This window comes from Aedes albopictus, chromosome 1 (genome assembly GCF_035046485.1).
Source record: "Aedes albopictus strain Foshan chromosome 1, AalbF5, whole genome shotgun sequence".
In the NCBI taxonomy this organism is placed as follows: Eukaryota; Metazoa; Arthropoda; class Insecta; order Diptera; family Culicidae; genus Aedes; species Aedes albopictus.
Genome location: NC_085136.1, coordinates 274,401,856 through 274,422,810, shown reverse-complemented (window position 1 = coordinate 274,422,810; position 20,955 = coordinate 274,401,856). Strand labels below are relative to the sequence as shown.

The 20,955-nt window shown below is 45.4% G+C and overlaps 2 protein-coding genes and 1 long non-coding RNA gene across 3 annotated transcripts; 2 read left to right on the top strand and 1 right to left on the bottom strand.

Annotated features, from left to right (window-relative positions):
- Positions 1-204: 204 nt before the first annotated feature.
- On the bottom strand, positions 205-995 carry LOC134285633 (uncharacterized). The gene is made up of 2 exons (XR_009996513.1): positions 437-995; positions 205-370 (listed from the first exon to the last, which is right to left on the bottom strand). It is a non-coding gene; the product is annotated as an uncharacterized LOC134285633 (long non-coding RNA).
- A 105-nt stretch (positions 996-1,100) lies between these two features.
- LOC109429297 (uncharacterized) lies at positions 1,101-4,002 on the top strand. The gene is made up of 4 exons (XM_019705190.3): positions 1,101-1,245; positions 1,309-2,065; positions 2,210-2,632; positions 2,712-4,002. The coding sequence occupies exons 1-4, from the start codon at positions 1,232-1,234 to the stop codon at positions 3,915-3,917; spliced, it is 2,400 nt and encodes a 799-aa protein (XP_019560735.2). The 5' UTR covers positions 1,101-1,231; the 3' UTR covers positions 3,918-4,002.
- Positions 4,003-5,539: 1,537 nt separating this feature from the next.
- On the top strand, positions 5,540-18,615 carry LOC134291784 (uncharacterized). Its single transcript, XM_062859984.1, has 2 exons — positions 5,540-7,325; positions 14,441-18,615. The coding sequence occupies exons 1-2, from the start codon at positions 5,540-5,542 to the stop codon at positions 18,613-18,615; spliced, it is 5,961 nt and encodes a 1,986-aa protein (XP_062715968.1).
- Positions 18,616-20,955: the final 2,340 nt, after the last annotated feature.

The following is a 20,955-nucleotide window of genomic DNA, read 5'->3' as shown; positions in this document are numbered from 1 at the left end:
TTCTGAGGATAATCCTCTAGTATATCCGTGAGGTTAACTGAATAAACCAACATGCTCGCTGAACTTGTTTCGGGTCAGAATTTCTCCTTTGGAGAAAAAGCTCCACATTGGGAATCTCCTGGAAAGCTCCAAGCTCGAGAGAATCCCTGGAATAACTGACGCGGGGAAAAATGGCTGGGTAAATCCCCAGTGTAGTCCACAAAATATGTGTACACGGTGTTTATTTCGGGCTTCTAGATATTCATAAATCGCGTTGATTTCTGTTCCATCAAAAGTTGTCACGCAATCCTTATCTTCCTGCCGACCGAAACATTGGAATATCCATTGGGTTCTGACCTGAAGCGTCGTAAAGCACTCAGTATCGTGTGGCCTGTGAGAGATCAACAACCTCGTAACCATTTTGTTCTTTCCGGCTGCGTCACTGCAAAGCTGATACCATAATGACCTCTCTATGAACCACCGCTTATGCTCCGTGAGATCACTCAGATCTGCGTCCGTGATACCCGGCACCATCCAGCAGTATATGTAAAAGTCCGTCCGCTATGGCCACTTCATCCACCTCCAGCAACCACGCCACCGATGATAACATGAAAAAAAAAACACGATTGACAATTAGAAGTGTCAAAAGCGTCGCCTCCTTGTGCGCATTCAAAAAGTACGTACTGGGGGATTGGGGTCATTGAAATCTGACGAAACTGGGGTCACGGGCGAATTGCTAGTTTCGTATTGATTGTTGGTTTACCTTTTTTCCAAAAAGTGCACAACCGCAAATATGCGTAAATGATACTCAAATATAGGTTAACAAAACTCAAATATGGGTAATGTGGACACACATATGAGTAATTGTAACCCAAATATGGATTATTATTACCTATAAATGAGGTTGTGCACTTTTCCAAAATATGAGTTTTATTTACCCATATTTGCGTAAAGTTTACGCAAATTTGAATAAAATTTACCCATATTTTAGAAAAATAGGTAAACTGATCTTAGCGTGAAAGGCAAGTGAAAGGTCGTTTACTCTTTTTATGAGTTCACAGTTACTCTCGAAATGGGTACTTTTTCACCCTTTAAAGAGTACTTTGATCTTACAGTGCATGCTGTGGTTGCTGTGAAGTTCAATGTGAAGCTTTTATTTGTAAACAAAATTTCGCTCTGGCTGGAAAGAAATTTTTATTATTTTTCGAATAAATCATTAAAATCAGATTATTGAACATATTTTGTTATATTTATGGACGCAGCAAGGTAAGTATAAGGCGATCTATCAGTGTAGATTATTTTCCAACATGTATCATCAATGGCTTCCAGGGAAAATATCGCGAAGTATGCCACCGGCAGCCAAGAAGACAACTACTGCCGATTGTGTTTCGCCAAAGCATTCAAACTACGGAACGTGTTCCCCTACGGAGATGACCCAAACAATGACCTGTACCGCAAAGTGCTAACACTGGCGCTGGTGAATTTGGACCACAAACTGGAGCCGGATTGTTGCATTTGCTTCCGGTGCATTACGCAGCTGGAGGACTTCAGCAAGTTTCAGCAGAACTGTGTGGAATACAATCGTCTGCTTTATCGGGCTCGGGGCCAAGGGGAACCTGCTTCGGTGCCGGCGGTAGAGAGCGTCCCACAGTTGCAGTCGGTTAGCAGCAGCAATTCGGTTCCAAGCTCCACGAGGACCCCGCGCGGAAAAGGCCGAAAGGATGAGGATCCATTCGCATCATCTCAAGCTGCCGATACAAGCAGCGGAGGAAGAGAAGCGAAGCGACGAGGTAAGGCCCCGAAACGGTATTCTCCCACAGAGGCGAAATCAATCGGGCGGAAGCCCGGTCCGAAAGTGTCGAAGCGGTATCAGCAACAGGAGTCTTCCTTCGAGGAAGACGCCAGCGATTCGGCCGATGATTATGTGCCTTTGGCTAAGCGAAAGCTAAAGGGGCTGAAGGGAAGAAAGCAGAAACGAGCGGTCACGGTTTCACCAGCAGCGCAGAAACCGAAGCGCTCTAGGCGGGCGAAGAACGTGAGCATCGACGACTCGGACGCGGAAATGGGCGAATCAAAGCAAGCAAAGGTGATATTTGCTAGAATTTTTAATAATACTTTTAGATATTTATGCATAAGTTTCTGAAAGCATCTGAGAATTTCCGTAGACGCTTGTCAGAAGCATTACTATGATTTGGAAAAAGATTTCGTAATAACATAGATTCATTTGTAGGTTTTGACATCCATAAACTTCGTCGTGTACAACGCTGGCCACGGAAGTATCAACATCATGGCCGGTGGGTACCGTTATTACAAGTACCGTTACTACAAAAGCGGCAAGGATGACATTCGCTACGGTTGGCAGTGCATCGAATCGGACTGCCCTTCGCAGATGTACACGAGCAGCATCAATACAGGAACCATCTACTGGAGGGATCGATACTTCGAGCACAATCATCCCTCGGATAACGTCGAACAGCTGATGGACGCTAAAGAGGAGCCCATGACTGCGGAAGAGTGCGAAGAGGAGGCTTCCCATCAGTACGAACTGATTGCTAGCGGGCGTGGCCGGCATACGTACAAACTGATGAAGTTCTCCACGGGGCGGGAAATCTTGATGTACGGCGAACATCGGCACCGGTTGTTGACTGAAAGGGTGAGTTAACGTGCCAACCAACCTTTAGATAGATTTGCGTCAAAAACAATAAAAAATTTAAACCATACTTTATTTCCAGTCGGATGGCATCAAGATTTTTGGATGCACCACGACTTCTTGCCAGACCGTAATCTACGTGGCCCCAGACAACGAAATGCGTGTTTACTGTGGTGCGCTTACCAGCACCGAAGAGGCCGCCGAGCAGGCCTACCGGAAGACATCTAAAATTCTCCGCTACGAGGGCCACTACTTCATCTACAGTGGCCGTAAGCTAGAGAACCGGAACTGCACGGCGTGGAACTGTGTTATGCGCAAATCGCTAGAGTGTCTGACCGTCATCTACTGCACCAAAGATGACACGGTCATCACGTTGAGGAACCAAATTAAGTATTCCCATAACCATCCGGCCGATGCCTTCAAGATCGTTGATGGGATGCATATCGTTGACGTTAAAAAAGAATCATATCCTCTCGAATCGACCGACTATCACATCGCCAAGAACACCCAGAAAACCGATTTCGTCATCTTCGAAGGCATGCGCTACTGCATTGTGAACACCAAAGTAGACGGAACTAAAACCTGCCGATGCTTGGAAACGGAAAACTGCGGATGTTACATCTACCTACTGCCCAACGGAACGGTCATCAAGTATAGCAACTGCAACGAGCACAGTCACCCGATTGTCGATCCGCCCAAGAGTATATACGAGTTCGACTACATCATCGAAACGTTGGACGTGTCACCGATAAACAACGAAAACAACCTGCTCCGGCGGTGGTACAAAGACTACGAGTACACACAGAGTAACCAGAAGCAGGCAGGGTTCTTCTACTATCGGTGCGTTGAGAGACTCTCGGGCTGCGGTGCAGCGTTCATCACCAACGAAGATTTTACCAACATCCGGGAAACTAACGAGCACCACAATCACCCGAGTCCGCAAACGGAGAAAGAGCAACGCAAGATCATGATAACGGTCGAAGGCACCAAGGACTTTACCATGACGGCGAACAGCGAAGGGCACAAGATATTGAAGTATCAGGGTAATCGGTACTGCCATTTCTACAACCACAAGGACGGTTGGCGGGTGTGGCGGTGCTTTGGTGGACCACGCTGCAGGGCCACGGTGTTCCAGGATCCCGCCAACGGCCGGATCAACGATGTGGAAAGGTTTGCTCACGCGCACCTCAAGGGGTGGCCGGTTAACTACAGTGAAAGTGAACCAGTAACGCGCAGCAAGGAGCCTGACGAGGGTTCGGACAGTCGCGAAAGTGCAGATTGGTTTTGAAGACTGGCAGGTAAGTAGCTGGAGAAGGTGGAAGTGTTGATTAGATTAGATATGGATTATAAGAAAAAGTCATTTTTTGAATTGACTCGATACGTCGTTTTGAAGATGCCTCTGTCCCCGCCTCTGCGGTATCAGGCTCGTAACGATAAACCCCAAGAAAACCCAACAACTATTAGGTCTCAACAAAAGGGATCTCAACATCTACACCGGTCTAATAACTGGACACTGCCCCTGCAGATACCATCTACAAAAGATCGGAGCAATCCAAACCTCAAATTGCCGCTTCTGTGACGAGGAGAGGGAAACATCAGAACACATCCTCTGCTATTGCAGTGCACTCACTCAACGTAGGTTCAAAGTTCTGAGCAAGCCCTTTTTGGGCCTGCTGACATATGGATCATATCTCCCAAGGACGTGGTTGGCTTCCTAAAGCTAGTCTCGCCAGAATGGGGGAGTCACATACTGTAACTCAGGATCTCTATTCATCAATAATAGATGGTCTTGAGTTCAGTCGATACCAAGGTATCTCAGTGACAAATATGGTTCGATTCCAGGTTGCGATTTTGTTTTATATTGCGCAAAAATATTTCATAAGATGTCTTATGAAATGATATCATAAGAATTTCTTATATATACAGGGTGTTAGGTTCCTGAGTGCAAACTTTTTAAAGGGTGATAGAGGACCATAAATGGTGAAAAAAAATTGTTCTACGCATATGGTCAAATCTCAACCGTTACGTAGTTATTGAGCTCCCCATGTTTTTGACTCTTATTGCCTTAACTGGCTATAACTTTAAAATGGTCAAACTTTTCGCAGTTTTTTTACCCTTATTCGAAAGATTATTGAATTTTCTATCAAATGGCATCTGTTACGGACCACCCTATGTCCGTGCGCACCCTTCATAGGTGACTTGGCCGACGCACACTATAGCAGCCTGATGATAGTACCTATTGAGCATTTGTGTTTGAAGTTCGCTGCATTGTGAGCCAGGACATAGGAAAACAACAGAATTGTAAAGCGCATACAACACGCGAAGTGCAGTAAATTGAATAATTCTTGTTATAGTTTGATATAAAGATACTAAAAATTAGGGTCATGCATTGAATTTGTACCTTAATCTAAGCCTTAATCTATCATACATGCTACGAAGTGATATCTACATGCTACTGGTGAGAAATCATGCAAAATCATTAATACTACTTACTCTAACCATAAAACTAAATCATGCAGGTTTCTATTATCCACAAATAGACGATAACTACGGCTAAATTGGGGTATATTATCGATAACTATTACAAACAGTTGGTAAGTTGTAACAGAAATAAAATCTATAATGTACAAGATTGTTAAACATCATACTACACATGCTAGGCTCACCAGTTAGTCGAACAGAGTGGTACCGTCAAGACACCGAATACCGTCTCTGTAAGAGTAAATGCAGTAAACGTAAGTTGTTTTACCACTTCTTTGTCAAACCCTAAACTGAAGTTAACAAAACGAAAATGTATTTGGCTTTAGGAATTTATAATCCTCCAGTTCGTGAAATATATGGATTAATACGTTCGGAAACTCTTTTTTATTCGGTGGTGCCAACATCTTATAAATTCGTTTAACGCGAGATATGTCTAGCCGTAGCAATCTCAAACCGCATTTGAGACCCGGTGCGATGACAACCCGGTCTGTTGCCAAATCTGGTGGTAGTGGTGGTCAAAGTGAAAATCAAGTGGAGGATGGTGCTTACGGTGGAATTGTGCCGGTGGTGGTCACAGGGGTTACGTCGCCAGAGCATCAGACGGATAAAACCCTGCCGGGAAGAACATGCAAAGTGTGTAGTGGTCCAGACAATGATGAAATGGTCCAGTGCGACGTCTGCCATAAGCGGTATCATTCTGTCTGCGTGGGAGTCACCAAGGAGATTGAAGACAGGAGTTGGAGCTGTGCTGCCTGCGAAACAGTAACCAGGGCTCTGCAAATCCTATCAACCTCCGACAAGGCTCCAAAGCAAGCGGAAGTAGCATACAGAAGCAGGTCATTGAATCCAATCATCTCGTCGAAACAGTATACACTGCAGCCTCCGGAAGGACCGTCGAGCAAAGGAGCTGTGAAGAAGGCGTCGCAGTCGAAATCCATATCAGACCGATCGGCCAAAGGAACCTACTCTTTGGTCTCTCACGGTTCTTCCAAAAGCTCTTTGCTGAAACTCGAACTTCAAAAGCTGGAAGAGGAGCGGGATCTGGAGCAGAAAGAAGCGGAGAAACAACGTAACTACCTGAACAAAAAGTACGACCTCCTGAGGCAGCTCACAAACCAGTCAGAAGCGACCTCTGTTGCGGAAAGCGTGGATCGAGTAGATGCCTGGATCGATGATGTAAACGGTCGTGCACGCAGTGAATCGGTCGTTGAGCCACCTTTCGTGAATTTCTCTCCTCGCGGATGTTCAACAACAAATCTCTCAAACATAGGCAGGGGTTCCCATGCTGTAAGTGAACAGTCCCCTGTGTTGGCCGCTCCTGTTAACATCAGTAGACGTTCCATTCCAGTTCCAAATCCCGGCAATGCTTCTCTTTTGCGCCCGTCTAAATTTCTCACGATCCCGCCAAACTACGATGGAGCATCCTCTGTAAGTCAGAGTTCCTCAACACGTCATCGAAATGTCCGACATGGACCTACTCGAGCACAGCTAGCTGCTCGGCAGGCCATCTCCAAAGATCTGCCTAATTTCTCCGGCAATCCTGAAGATTGGCCGATTTTTCTGTCGTCGTTTAACAGCACCACATCGATGTGCGGTTTCACAAACGACGAAAACATCATTAGACTGCAGAAGAGTTTGACAGGCCGGGCATACGAGGCAGTAAAAAGTCAGCTAATGCATCCAGCAAACGTCCCCGGAGTAATGGGCACCCTGAAGATGATGTTCGGGCAGCCTGAAGCCATCGTACACTCGCTTTTAGCCAAGATCGATGCGTTGCCAGTCCTGAGGGAGGACAAATTGGAGACACTGGTGGATTTTGCGGTGAACGTGAAGAACTTTTGTGCAACGGTGGACGCTTGTGGTTTAGAGGATCACTTGTACAATGTGTCGCTGTTGCAACAACTGGTGGCCAAGCTTCCGCCAATCTTGAAGCTGGACTGGGCATGCTACCGTATGTCTGTACCTCGAGTCAACTTGGCGACTCTCGGAAATTTCCTCTATTCCCTAGCAGAGGCCGCTAGCACAGTCACGATCCCTACGGCTACCATAGATCAGAAGCAAACTCGGAGCGAACTTCGCTCATCGCAGAAGGGCAATGCCTTCCTAAACGCTCACTTGGAGTCCCCACCGGAAATCTTCACATCGAAGCTAGCTACACCAAGCAGCGTCAAAGATACCGCAGCGCCCAAAGATCGGGTCAACGAGTGTCCGATTTGTAAGAGCAGTTGCAGAGCAGTCGACAAGTGTACACAGTTCCTTGAGCTCACCCGTGATGCACGCTGGGCTGCCGTGCGTGAATTCGGATTTTTTTTTTTTTCATTTATTTAAGGCTCATGCGCCAACAGGCATAACGGAGCCGAATTCAGTTAAAACTTTTTACAATTTCATGTTTTTGACTTATAAACTATGTTAATTTTGGGAAACCGTAAAACTCGCGGTTTGGTCGAGGTTAGGGGGAACAAAAGTATTCGAGGAAAGGATAGGATGATGGGGGCTTTTCGTTGACACGTGGCAGCATGGCGTGGTGTATTGCTGCTGGTCGAACGTAGAGTAGACAAACAACCTGTAACGATACAAACAAACGATTTTCGGAGGGACACAAGGTGGACAAGTGGAACAACAAGTTTGGGTATCAAACGTAGACACGAGGTGGACAAGTGCATCAACAAGACGGGGGTATCAAACGAAAACTTCAGCTTGTTTCAAGAAGTCGTACACAAGCTTCATGTACTCAAGATCAAGTTTACCCAACACATCTCTAATGTCTTCCTTTTCTGGTTTCCCTCGGGCCCTGAGGGATGCACATAAATCGGATCTGGCAATACCGTATTCGGGGCATTCCCACACAACATGGTTGATATCTTGATAGCCTACACCACAGCTACAGCGATTGCTATCTGTGAGCCCTATTCGATAGAAGTGCGAGCCCAGAGAGTAGTGATTGGACATAAGTCGACACATTATCTTGATAAAATCTCGACCCATGTCCAACCCCTTGAACCACGCCGTCTTCGATACCTGTGGGAGAATTGAATGTAACCACCTGCCCAATTCCCCTGCATCCCATTTTTGTTGCCAACTGACCAAGACATGCTGACGAGCAATCGAAAAAAAATCATTAAAGGCGATATGACGGTCATAAATATCGCCTTCCATAGCGCCCACCTTGGCGAGCGAGTCCGCTTTCTCATTACCCGGTATCGAGCAATGCGAAGGGACCCAAACCAAGGTGATATTATATGCTTGATACGATAAAGCACTCAAAATTGATCGAATTTCGCTCAGGAAATACGGGGAGTGCTTCACCGGCCTCATTGAGCGAATAGCCTCAATTGAACTGAGACTATCCGTAAAAATGAAATATTGATCAGAGGGAAGAGAGGCGATTCGCTCTAATGCGTAGTGTATAGCCGCCAATTCTGCGACATATACTGAGCAAGGACTTTGAAGTTTATGGGCGGCACTATGAAGTTCGTTAAATACACCAAATCCAGTGGAATCATTTGTTTTTGACCCGTCAGTGAAAAACCTTCTGTCGCAACTGACTTGACCGAACTTGCTTGCAAAAATTTTTGGAATTTGCTCCGATCGGAGCGGATCTGGAATTCCACGGATTTCTTGCAACATGGACAGATCAAAAACTATAGTGGAATTGGAGAAGTCTTGGAAGCAATCACGGTTGAGAACATTCGAAGAAGGGTTAACCTCCAGAGTCATGTACGTGTAGTACACTGTCATAAACTTTGTTTGATGAATTCGTTCAATCAGCTTTTCAAAGTTTTCAATTACCAATGGATTTAGCACCTCACAGCGGATGAGGAACCTTAACGACAATTCCACGAAACGATCTGATAAAGGGAGTACTGCTGCTAGTACCTCCAAACTCATTGTGTGCGTCGAGTTCATGCAGCCTAACGCGATCCGAAGACAACGATACTGGATACGCTCTAGCTTCAGTATGTGTGTTTTCGCGGCGGACTGAAAGCAAAAGCTACCGTATTCAAGAACCGACAGTATCGTTGTACGATAAAGCTTTATCAGATCTTCCGGGTGGGCTCCCCACCATGTTCCGGTGAGGGTACGCATGAAGTTGATTCGTTGTTGGCACTTCTGATACAGATAATTAATGTGCTTTCCCCAGGTGCTTTTAGAGTCGAACCAGACCCCCAGATACATATGTGAAAGACCTTGAGTGAGTTCCCTACCCAAAAATTGAAGCTCTAGATCTGCTGGATCACGCTTCCTAGAAAAGACAACTAACTCAGTTTTCTCCGGAGAGAATTCGATACCCAGCTTTACAGCCCAAGCAGACAAATTGTCTAAGGTATCTTGCAGTGGTCCTTGCAGATCTTCCGCCTCTGGTCCGGTGATAGAGACCACGGCGTCGTCCGCAAGCTGTCGTAGCGAGCAATTTTCCACGAGACATTCGTCGATGTCTCTGACGTAAAAATTGTAAAGAAGGGGGCTTAAGCATGAGCCCTGGGGGAGACCCATGTAACTAATTCGTGAAGTTGCCGAGGTTCCATGAGAGAAAAACATGTGCTTCTCAGACAATAAATTGTACAAATAGTTGTTTAAAATCGGGGAAAGCCCACACTCGTGGAGTTTGTCTGAAAGGACATCAACGCAAACTGCATCAAAAGCCCCCTTAATATCCAAAAATACTGAGCCCATTTGCTCTTTTTGAGCGTAGGCTAGTTGAATTTCTGTAGAAAGCAGCGCCAGACAATCGCTCGTTCCCTTGCCTCTGCGGAAACCGAATTGAGTATCTGAAAGAAGGCCGTTCGATTCAACCCATGTGTCGAGCCGATGGAGAATCATTTTCTCTAGCAGCTTCCGTAAGCACGACAACATCGCAATAGGGCGGTACGAGTTGTGATCCGACGCGGGCTTCCCGGGTTTTTGAATGGCAATAACCCTCACTCGTCTCCAGTCATCCGGAACAGTGTTGCTCTCCAAGAATAGATTGAACAAATTCAACAAGCGCCTCTTCGCGACGTCTGGGAGGTTTTTGAGCAAGTTGAATTTAATTCTATCCATTCCTGGGGCAGAGTTGTTACATGATAGAAGCGCGAGTGAGAATTCTAGCATCGAAAAGGGTGAATCTATCGCATTCCTTTCGGGTGGATTACGACGAATATTCGCTTGTACTTGAACCGAATCCGGACAGACTTTCTTTGCGAAGTCAAAAATCCATCGAGGCGAGCTCTCTCTGTCCTCATTAACCGACACCGCGTTACGCATTCTCCTTCCGACCGTCCAGAGAGTCCGCATTGACGTCTCCCGCGATAAACCGTTGACGAAATTCCTCCAATAACCACGTTTCTTCGCCTTCACGAGGTTCGTGAATTTGTTGTGAAGAGAGGAATACCGCTCGTAGTTATCCCGTGTACCGCGCTTCCGGTAGATCTTGAACGCAGCGGATCTTTCGCGATAGGCTCCGGTACATTCTTCATCCCACCACAGAGTGGGGGGTCTTCGCCGTATCGAAGTTCCCGGAACCGGCCTACGCTGCGCTTGAAGAGCACTTTCGACGATTAACCCGGACAAGAATTGGTATTCTTCCTGCGGTGGAAGTACGTCAACCGACTGCTCGCCCTCTGAGATCAATTCAGCATATTTACCCCAGTCGATATGCTTCGTGAGGTCATACGCGACGTCGATCTGGCGAGCCTGACACGAATCATTGGTAACTGAAATTTTGATTGGCAGATGATCACTACCATGGGGATCCTGAATTACATTCCACGTGCAATCCAATGATAGTGAATTCGAACATATTGAGAGGTCTAACATGCTTGGAGGATCTGGAGGTTTAATTCGCGTTGCTTCCCCGGAGTTCAAAATTGTCAAGTTGAAATAGTCGCAGAGGTCATATATCAGGGTTGCGCGATTGTCGTCCTTCGAAGACCCCCAGGCTGTTCCGTGTGCATTAAAATCTCCTAGGATCAACCAAGGCGCAGGCATAACACAGCATATTTCCGCAAGATCTCTTCGAGATACTCTAGCGCTGGGCGGTATGTACACACTGGCTACACTGAAACTTTTACCCTGTATAGTAACATGACATGCAACTATTTCAGTGTCGTTCATCGGGGGGAAATCAATTCTATAAAAGGAATGGAGCTTTTTGATCCCCAAGATCACCCCTCCATATCCATCCCCTCGATCACAACGAATAATATTAAAATCGTGGAAAGAGACATCTTTATCGGAAGTTAGCCATGTTTCACTAAGAGCAAATATGTCGCAGCGTGTGTTGTAGACTAAAAATTTGAACGCATCCATATTTCTAATTAAGCTTCTACAATTCCACTGTAGGACTTCAATCATATCTCCGACCTCACTGGACAAATTATCCATCGAAAGATATGAAAGATTCAAGAATCGGCCATTTTGAAGTCAGTTGCTTCAGAAGAGGTTTCAAAAAAGGAAGAGCCATGCTTATCAACCTTCTTATAGCGGGGGAGACATTCAACGTTTCGAAGATGATATCCACTATCCCAGAAAGAGTCAATTTTCCGGAAGGGTCGACTGGATTCTGTCGACGTTCCTGTTGACTAGATTGTTGGTTTTCAGGGCGAAAAACTGGGGCAACTGGGGTTTTAGATGCACCCGGAAGTGACGGAAAGTCTCCAGACGAAAATTTAAAGCCTGGAGGTGATACCTTTTTAGTGTTTCCGCTACTTCTTGATTTTGCCAGAGGGATTCGCTGAGCAGTTTGAGTAACAGGAGCGTTTTGAGAAACTTGCTGTTGCATGTGCCGTTTTGCAACAGCTCGCTTCCTTTTCGTTCCTGTCTCAATTATATTGTACTCCTCGCCTCCCTCAGAGTCAGAGCCTTGATCATCTGCCGGCAGGGATGCGAAGATGTTATTGCTAGTAATAGGATGGGCCGATGAGACAGCAACCGGGGCGATCTTTTTCAGCATTTCTGCATAAGATCGTCTCGATCGCTGTTTTAGAGAGTTTATGTCGCGTTTCTCCCGCTCTACGTACTTCGGGCATGCACTGAGCTCGTGGGGAGGAGATTCGCCACAAGTGGCACATTTTGGCTCCATATTGCAGGAGCCCTCCGCATGTTGATCACCGCACATACTGCAACGTGGTTTGTTACTACAGTAAAGTGCGGTGTGGCCCAACTGCTGGCATTTTGCGCAGTGCATTACCTTCGGTTCGTAGAGGCGAACAGGTAGTCGAAGGAGCCCAATCACGAGAACGCTCGGTAAAGCGGAGCCGGAAAAGGTCACCCGGAAAGAGTTGGACGACGTTTTTGTGCCGTCAGGATGTGCCTTGTTCATTTGCACGGCATCAAGTACCGGAACTAGCGGGACGGCACGATTTTTAAACCCGCCGGCTCCAGACAGGATGGCAGCACGAGTTAAATTATCTTCGGTGACCACTCCGTAACACTCTATCTCGTGACTAGGAAGATAAGTTCTGTACTCCCGCAAAAAGAGCTCAAAGGCAACAATTCTGTTCGCTTCTTCGCGATCACTAACAGTGACACGCAATTTATCGCGGCTGGGTGAGTCTATCTCAAGGATGCTTCGAAACGATTTTGCCAGATCTTTTTCGATTTGTAATTTATTTAATTTTTTTCCATTCGGTTTGGGCCGAAAGAAAACCAGAAAGGGACCCTTAGATCCGGGTGGGTAAACTTTCGGACGGGGGCTCGCCGAGTTAGTAGTAGATCCAGGGATAGAGGAGAATACAGGGGGTTGAGATGAATTGCCAGGCGGACAAAAATTTGTTACCAAGAGATTTTTCACCATGGGTTGGGACCGTGTTTCATTCACCAAAGAACTAATTGGGACAATTCCGGAAGAAGCAGAACAACGGAGTATTTGAGAAACTCCTGGATCATTTTGATTATCACCAGTCTCCATGGCATCAGAGTTCTGAGTTAGCACTATAGAATTAGTGGACAAACCACAGGCTGTCTCGTCATCGGATGAAATTATGTGATCCGACGAACCCCCACCGGTGTCATTCGTTTCCATGCGGGCCTATTTTATTCTACCACAGGGAAACAAGAATGGAATCAACTGAGCTGAGTATGCTTATACCAGCCAATGTTAATAAAAAACCAATAAGAGGACAAAATTAACCGAAACCGAATGTTCAAATACAATATAAAGTTAAATCGGGAAAACGAAGAAAATGAAGGAGAAATATAGCAACTAAAAAAAATGCCAATTCAAATACGTATACCTACTTAAGTACTAATATAGTATAAGAAAATGTAAAAAAAAAGAAAAAAAATCAAAGAAATAGAAGGATAGCAACTAAAAAAAAACAATCACTAATTCGAAGACGTGGTATTACCTGAATGTAACCAGTAGCCCTACTTCGAGAAAAATAACCAAGTCAAAAAAAAAACGAGAATAAATCCAAAGAAAATTGCTTTTATAACCACTGTGGTAGGGAAACGGCAGAGCGAAAGGGAGTCAAACCAAAAGAATACCAATAACAGTTGAAGTAATATCGGAAGAAACGGGCAAGGAAAAGAGAAAAAAAAATGGAGAGAAAGGATTGCAACTAAAAAAAAACACCATATATGTGTACCTACTTAAATACTAAATTAGTATAAGAAAATATTATGAAAAAAAAAATTAAAGAAGAAGGATAGCAACTCAAAAAAAAAAACTTATAAAATTAATGTGATGAAAATAATTCGTGAAACAGGGGGAACTACTGTACCATCGAAAATCAAATTAAAATTATTGCTGCGAGCCAGACGGGGGACTGGGGAACAATAGAGCGGCAAAATCTATCAAACTACTCAATTTGTCTGTGCACACGCAAGACCAATTGGGAATAATTTTATATCCAGCGACAAAGAAAAAGAGCAAACCAACAGATCAAAGCGAAATATTTACCATACGCTCCGAAACAACGTTGAACCATGCGCTTTGCCTCCATGCACATGAGCAATGCCCGGTTGGATGACCACCGCAGACACTGCCGCTGTTGTTGTGGACGGTGTGGTGTTCAATTTTGCAGGCGATTGTTGCACTCTCGGTTGGGTAGGTAGACTGTTTCTGATGCTGTCATCGTCGTTGGGTGATGAGACGGATGAGGTGTAGATGGCAACACGTTGATTTTATTGCCTTTTTGGACAGCTCCAGGGGAATTGATGAACGGCCACTCCGTAGGACTCGGCCTGGGAATGCCGCTTCCAAGTAAAGCAAAGCCTATTTTTTCACTAGTTAATTAGGCACTAGTTGAACTTGTAAAAAAACCTATCACTTTTAATAGGAAAAAACAATCTCTATTGAAATAGGCTAGGGCAAGAAAAATACGTGTGTCTCGCTCAGATGCTTGACAGGGAATGAGAATGAATTCGGATTGTGCCGTAGGTGTCTCCGGCGACACAGTGGAAGCTGCAACAGTAAAGAATGTGGAAAGGACGGATGCACGTTCAAACACCATGCATTGCTACACAATGATCAGCAGAGACCTCAACAATCAGCCGCAGGAGCGATATCGCCGAACCCGACACCTAGATCTTCCCAGCTGGATACTAACCTAGGTCACGGATGTAATACTCATCGTACAAAAACTTCGGCTGTACTCTTTCGATATTTGCCCGTGGTGCTAAGAAACCGTGATAAAACAGTAGAAACATACGCGTTTTTCGACGAAGGTTCTGAGCTCAGTCTGCTCGATGATGGTTTGGCGAAGTTCTTGGAACTGGATGGCGAAATCAGTCCACTGTGTTTAAGATGGACTGGTGGAAAAGAGCGCAACGAAGACAACTCCCGCGTCGTAAGCCTGGAAATAGGAGGAATGTGTAACCAACCCAAGATGTTTAGTCTGAACAATGTGAGGACAGTGCAAGAGCTGCTGCTGCCTCACCAGACAGTCGACATGAAGGAATTATCGCAGTTATACCCCCACCTTCGTGGGCTTCCAATAGATTCGTATCAGTCCGCTCAACCACGGATCCTCATTGGCCTGAAGCATGCGTTCGTCGGCTTAGTGCTCCAAAGCAGAGAAGGAGAGCTTAATCATCCAATCGCATCGAAGACACGACTTGGATGGACCGTGTATGGAGGATGTACGGAGGATGTTCCTAACGTTGTCCAATGTGCATTTCATGAACTCCAGCACAACAATGGTACGGACGATGCCCTACACCAAGCAATGAAAGAGTATTTCTCTTTGGAAAGTCTCGGAATAGCGAAAACGACGAACTTACTTCTGTCTGATGAGGATCAACGAGCGGAGAATCTTCTACGTTCCCTGACGAAGCTTAAGGATGGCCGTTACGAGACAGGCCTACTCTGGCGCTACGATGGTGTACGCCTTCCAGACAATCATGACATGGCCCTTCGCCGTCACCGTTTCCTCGAAAAGCGCTTGGAGAAAGATCCGCAGTTGGCGAATACGCTGAATCAAAAAATTGTTGATTACCTGCATAAGGGATACATTCGTCAGGTTACTGAAGAGGAGCTGAACCAACAGGTATTGCGTGTATGGTACCTTCCGATCTTCCCGGTCACAAATCCGAATAAACCAGGAAAGATAAGGATTGTCTGGGATGCTGCAGCCTCAGCATTTGGGAAATCGCTCAACTCGGCGCTTCTGAAGGGCCCGGATCAGCTATGTTCGTTGCTGTCTATTCTTCTCCAGTTCCGTGAACATCGAGTTGGCCTAACAGGTGATATCCGTGAGATGTTCCACCAGGTGGACATTCGAGAGGAGGACCAGCACTGCCAACGTTTTTTCTGGACAGACCAAACCGGCGAAGTACGTATCTACATAATGCGCGTCATGACCTTCGGAGCCTGCTGTTCGCCGAGCTGCGCTCAGTACGTTAAAAACGTCAACGCTGAGCGGCATTCGCAGAAGTACGAAAAGGCGGCCGAAGCTATTACTAAAAAGCACTATGTGGACGATATGCTCGTGAGCGTCGAGACAGAGCAGGAGGCCATCCAACTTGCAAACGAAGTGAAGTTAGTGCACGGAAACGGCGGGTTTGAAATGCGTAATTGGGTCAGCAACTCGAGTCCAGTTTTGAAGGCATTGCAAGGAGAGAACGTTCCAGAGAAAAACCTGGATTTGTCATCAGAGCTTGCTACCGAAAAGGTTCTCGGAATGTGGTGGTGCACATCAACAGATACCTTCACGTTCAAAATTTGTTGGCACCGGTACGATAAAGAGCTGTTGAACGGTCATCGTTGTCCGACCAAGAGGGAAATTCTACGGGTGCTCATGACAATCTTTGACCCTTTAGGATTGATCGCCCATTTCCTCATGTTTTTGAAGATTTTGCTGCAAGAAGTCTGGCGTTCCGGAGTCCAGTGGGATGAACCGATCCAAGAGGCCTCTTTCGAAAAATGGAAGCAATGGCTACAGATCCTTCCTCAAGTAGAGCAAACAAGTATTCCCCGTTGCTTCCGAATCCGCACCTCCCTTGACGTAGCCTACGAAGCGCAACTACATGTGTTTGTCGACGCGAGCGAAAATGGTTTTTCTGCAGCAGCATATCTTCGCTTTCAGCAGGATAACGTCATTGAGTGCTCACTGGTTGCAGCCAAAACACGAGTGGCCCCGCTGAAGTTTACATCTATTCCGAAACTTGAGCTTCAAGCAGCTGTCATTGGTGCTAGACTGGCCAACACAATTTCCGAGTCCTTGTCAGTTCCAGTCTCAAGTCGTGTTTTCTGGTCTGATTCCCGGGACGTAATCTGCTGGATCAACTCGGATCATAGGCGATACAGCCAATTTGTGGCATTTAGAGTGAGCGAAATCCTCGAAACCACCGAGATCAACGATTGGCGTTGGGTACCTACCAAACACAACGTTGCAGACGACGCCACCAAGTGGGCTGGTTGGCCAGACCTGAGCCTCGATAGCAGATGGTTTAAGGGACCGGACTTCCTGTGGCGGGCTGAGTCCGAATGGCCGCGTGCCCCTTTCAAGGCCTCCTCGACTACTACGGAACTTCGTCCGAATCTGTTAGTACACCTCACAGTTCACGCGCCAATAGTGAATGTGATCGATTTCTCCAGTTGGAAGCGACTTCTCCATGTGACGGCCTTCGTACTCCGGTTTCCTGCAAACTGCCGACGCAAGCTACAACAATTACCCACCGGCACCGGACCGCTAACCGCAGAAGAACTGATCGAAGCTGAAGCCTACTTGTTGCGGGTTGCGCAAATTGACTCTTTTTGTGAAGAGATCGCCATTCTTCGAAGAGTGCAGAATTCATCGCATGAGCCTTCAACGCCACTGCCCAAAACGAGTGCCCTTTACCAGCTTTCTCCTTTCCTGGATACCCGTAGCGTTCTCAGGATGCGGGGCAGAACACGGCTGTGCCAGTATACTGCAGAAGACTCCAAGAATCCCATCATTCTACCGCGTGACTACCACATAACCACCCTAATCATTGCACACTACCATGAACGATACCACCACCGCAACCATGAGACCGTCATAAACGAGCTACGCCAAAAATACAATATTTCTCGAATCCGCGTATGCTACAGCAAAATAAGAAGACGATGTCAGCGATGCAAGAATGAAAGCGCCATTCCACGTCCACCCATCATGGCTGACCTTCCGCCGGCTCGACTGGCAGCTTTCTCACGTCCCTTCACACATGTAGGGATAGATTACTTCGGCCCCATCCAGGTATCCATCGGGCGAAGAACCGAAAAGCGCTGGGGAATGCTGGCTACTTGCCTAACGATTCGTGCGGTCCACATCGAGATAGTCCACACCCTCAGTACGGCCTCTTGTATCATGGCCTTAAGAAATTTCATCGCTCGTCGTGGAACACCCAGAGTGATTTATAGTGACCGAGGCACAAACTTCGTTGGAACGAATCGTGAGTTACGCGAAATAGAAGCAGCTATCAACGAGCCGGACATTATGAAGGAGTTTACCAGCACTGAGACGAAATGGGTGTTCAACCCTCCGGCGGCCCCACACATGGGGGGAAGTTGGGAAAGGCTGATTCGTACTGTGAAAAATAATTTGATGTCGATTAGCCCTTCCCGTACCCTGCGAGTTGAAGAGCTCCAGAACTTCTTGATCGAGGTCGAGAATACTGTCAACTCTCGCCCGCTAACTCATGTACCGCTTGACAACGATTCCGAACCGGCTATCACCCCAAATCACTTTTTTCTCGGTTCATCCAACGGTACAAAGCCTCTCACCTTGATCGACGACAGCGGTATCGCGTTGAGGCAGGCTTACACCAAATCACAAATCCTAGCTAACCAATTTTGGAAGCGTTGGGTAACTGGGTATCTTCCAGAAATCACCAGACGGACAAAATGGTTCACCTACACAAAACCGATATCCGTCGGCGACATTGTTGTCATCGTCGATCCCCAGTTACCACGGAACTGCTGGCCCAAAGGTAAGGTCATCGGAGTTACAACAGGAAAGGACGGCCAAATCCGATCAGCTACAGTGCGCACAACGAACGGTGTGTACGAGCGTCCCGTGGCCAAGTTGGGAGTCCTTGATGTCAGGCGCGATGGTGAGTAAGTCAACACTGGGTTGGCGTACCCTGAGGGGAGTGTTACGGACCACCCTATGTCCGTGCGCACCCTTCATAGGTGACTTGGCCGACGCACACTATAGCAGCCTGATGTTAGTACCTATTGAGCATTTGTGTTTGAAGTTCGCTGCATTGTGAGCCAGGACATAGGAAAACAACAGAATTGTAAAGCGCATACAACACGCGAAGTGCAGTAAATTGAATAATTCTTGTTATAGTTTGATATAAAGATACTAAAAATTAGGGTCATGCATTGAATTTGTACCTTAATCTAAGCCTTAATCTATCATACATGCTACGAAGTGATATCTACATGCTACTGGTGAGAAATCATGCAAAATCATTAATACTACTTACTCTAACCATAAAACTAAATCATGCAGGTTTCTATTATCCACAAATAGACGATAACTACGGCTAAATTGGGGTATATTATCGATAACTATTACAAATAGTTGGTAAGTTGTAACAGAAATAAAATCTATAATGTACAAGATTGTTAAACATCATACTACACATGCTAGGCTCACCAGTTAGTCGAACAGAGTGGTACCGTCAAGACACCGAATACCGTCTCTGTAAGAGTAAATGCAGTAAACGTAAGTTGTTTTACCACTTCTTTGTCAAACCCTAAACTGAAGTTAACAAAACGAAAATGTATTTGGCTTTAGGAATTTATAATCCTCCAGTTCGTGAAATATATGGATTAATACGTTCGGAAACTCTTTTTTATTCGGTGGTGCCAACAGCATCTTTGAACTGATTGGTTTAGTTAAATAAGTAAGTTTTCTAGAGCAAAATAGCTAAACATAGCGTGTTTTAATTTGTTTATGTCAATTATCTTTGAAAAATGCGTAATAATTAAAAATTATTTATTTCGCAAAGTTGTGGCTTCTGTTCCACTCTACAATTCGTTCTTTGACATCAAACTTCTATCTCTTATCGTTTTCTTGCAATTTCGATTTAAACATCGCATTTCAGATCATAAATTTGCAATCGTCATGGTAAGCACTTTTTTGCGCACTGTGCCACACATTTAAATCAAAATTGCAAGAAAACGATAAGAGTTAGAAGTTTGTCGTCAAAGAACGAATTTTAGAGTAGAACAGGGGCCACAACTTTGCCAAAGAAAGAATTTTAATTTATTACGCATGTTTCAAAGATAATTGACATAAACCATTTAAAATACGCTATTTTTAGCTATTTTTCTCTAGAAAACTTACTTATTTAACTAAACCAACCGGTTCAAAGATGCCATTTGATAGAAAATTCAATAATCTTTCGAATAAGGGTAAAAAAACTGCGATAAGTTTGACCATTTTAAAGTTATAGCCAGTTAAGGCAATAAGAGTCAAAAACATGGGGAGCTCAATAACTACGTAACGGTTGAGATTTGACCATATGCGTAGAACAATTTTTTTCACCATTTATGGTCCTCTATCACCCTTTGAAAAGTTTGCACTCATGAACCTAACACCCTGTATATGATATCTATAGATATCAAAACTTTTTCTTATGTCGAAATTTCATAAGACAAACTTATGACCTTCTTAAGATCAGTTTTCTCAGTGCATAGGTGACTTCAACACGAAGGTCAGTTCCAACAAGACGAACATAACATAAGCATGTTATGGGACGATATGGTCTTGGAGAAATAAGCGAAAACGGCGAGCTGTTTGCATAGTTCTGTGGCAATAACGACCCGGTGATCGAGGGCTAACTCTTTTTCCAACGACCAGTGCATAAAGTCACGTGGGCGTCTCGTGATGAACATACTGAAAACCAAATCTACCACATCTGCATCAACATAGTAAGGAGACGAGGCCTTATTGATGTCCCGGATGTGTTGCGAAATGAGCGAGTACTCACACATCTAGTCAAACTCACTCATGAGTATGAGCAGTACACCTTAAACTCACCGTGAGTATTACTCACATTTGAGTAAGCGCTGTACAACTCACACTCACTCGTGAGTATTGACGTGCACATACTCACTCACGAGTATGCTTTACTCATATTCATACGGTAATCTAAAATTTATCTAAAGGCTTGGAATCCTATCAAACATTAAAATGGTATGTTTTATTGGGGCGAATGTATTGAATCAGTAGACAAGGTTGCTTGTCAATAATTCTATTGTTATTTGTTTTATTCTAGTGAATTGTAACTTACTGCTAGTTCTTAAGCGCTCCGATAAGGGCGGTCCTGAAGAGGTCCCCGCTGAGCCCAACAGCTTCGTAAGGGCTTTTGTCTGAACTTAAACCTCTTGTAGACAGAGATCATTCCCCTGAAATGGCTGTCATCCACATATAACTGGCGTGAAGCCA

Coding starts and splice junctions, on each gene's coding strand:
- LOC109429297 (XM_019705190.3), top strand. Junction 2,066..2,209: donor GCGAATCAAAGCAAGCAAAG/GTGATATTTGCT, acceptor ATTCATTTGTAG/GTTTTGACATCCATAAACTT. Junction 2,633..2,711: donor ACCGGTTGTTGACTGAAAGG/GTGAGTTAACGT, acceptor CTTTATTTCCAG/TCGGATGGCATCAAGATTTT.
- LOC134291784 (XM_062859984.1), top strand. CDS start 5,540: ATGTCTAGCCGTAGCAATCTCAAACCGCATTTGAGACCCGGTGCGATG. Junction 7,326..14,440: donor GGTCAACGAGTGTCCGATTT/GTAAGAGCAGTT, acceptor GATGCTTGACAG/GGAATGAGAATGAATTCGGA.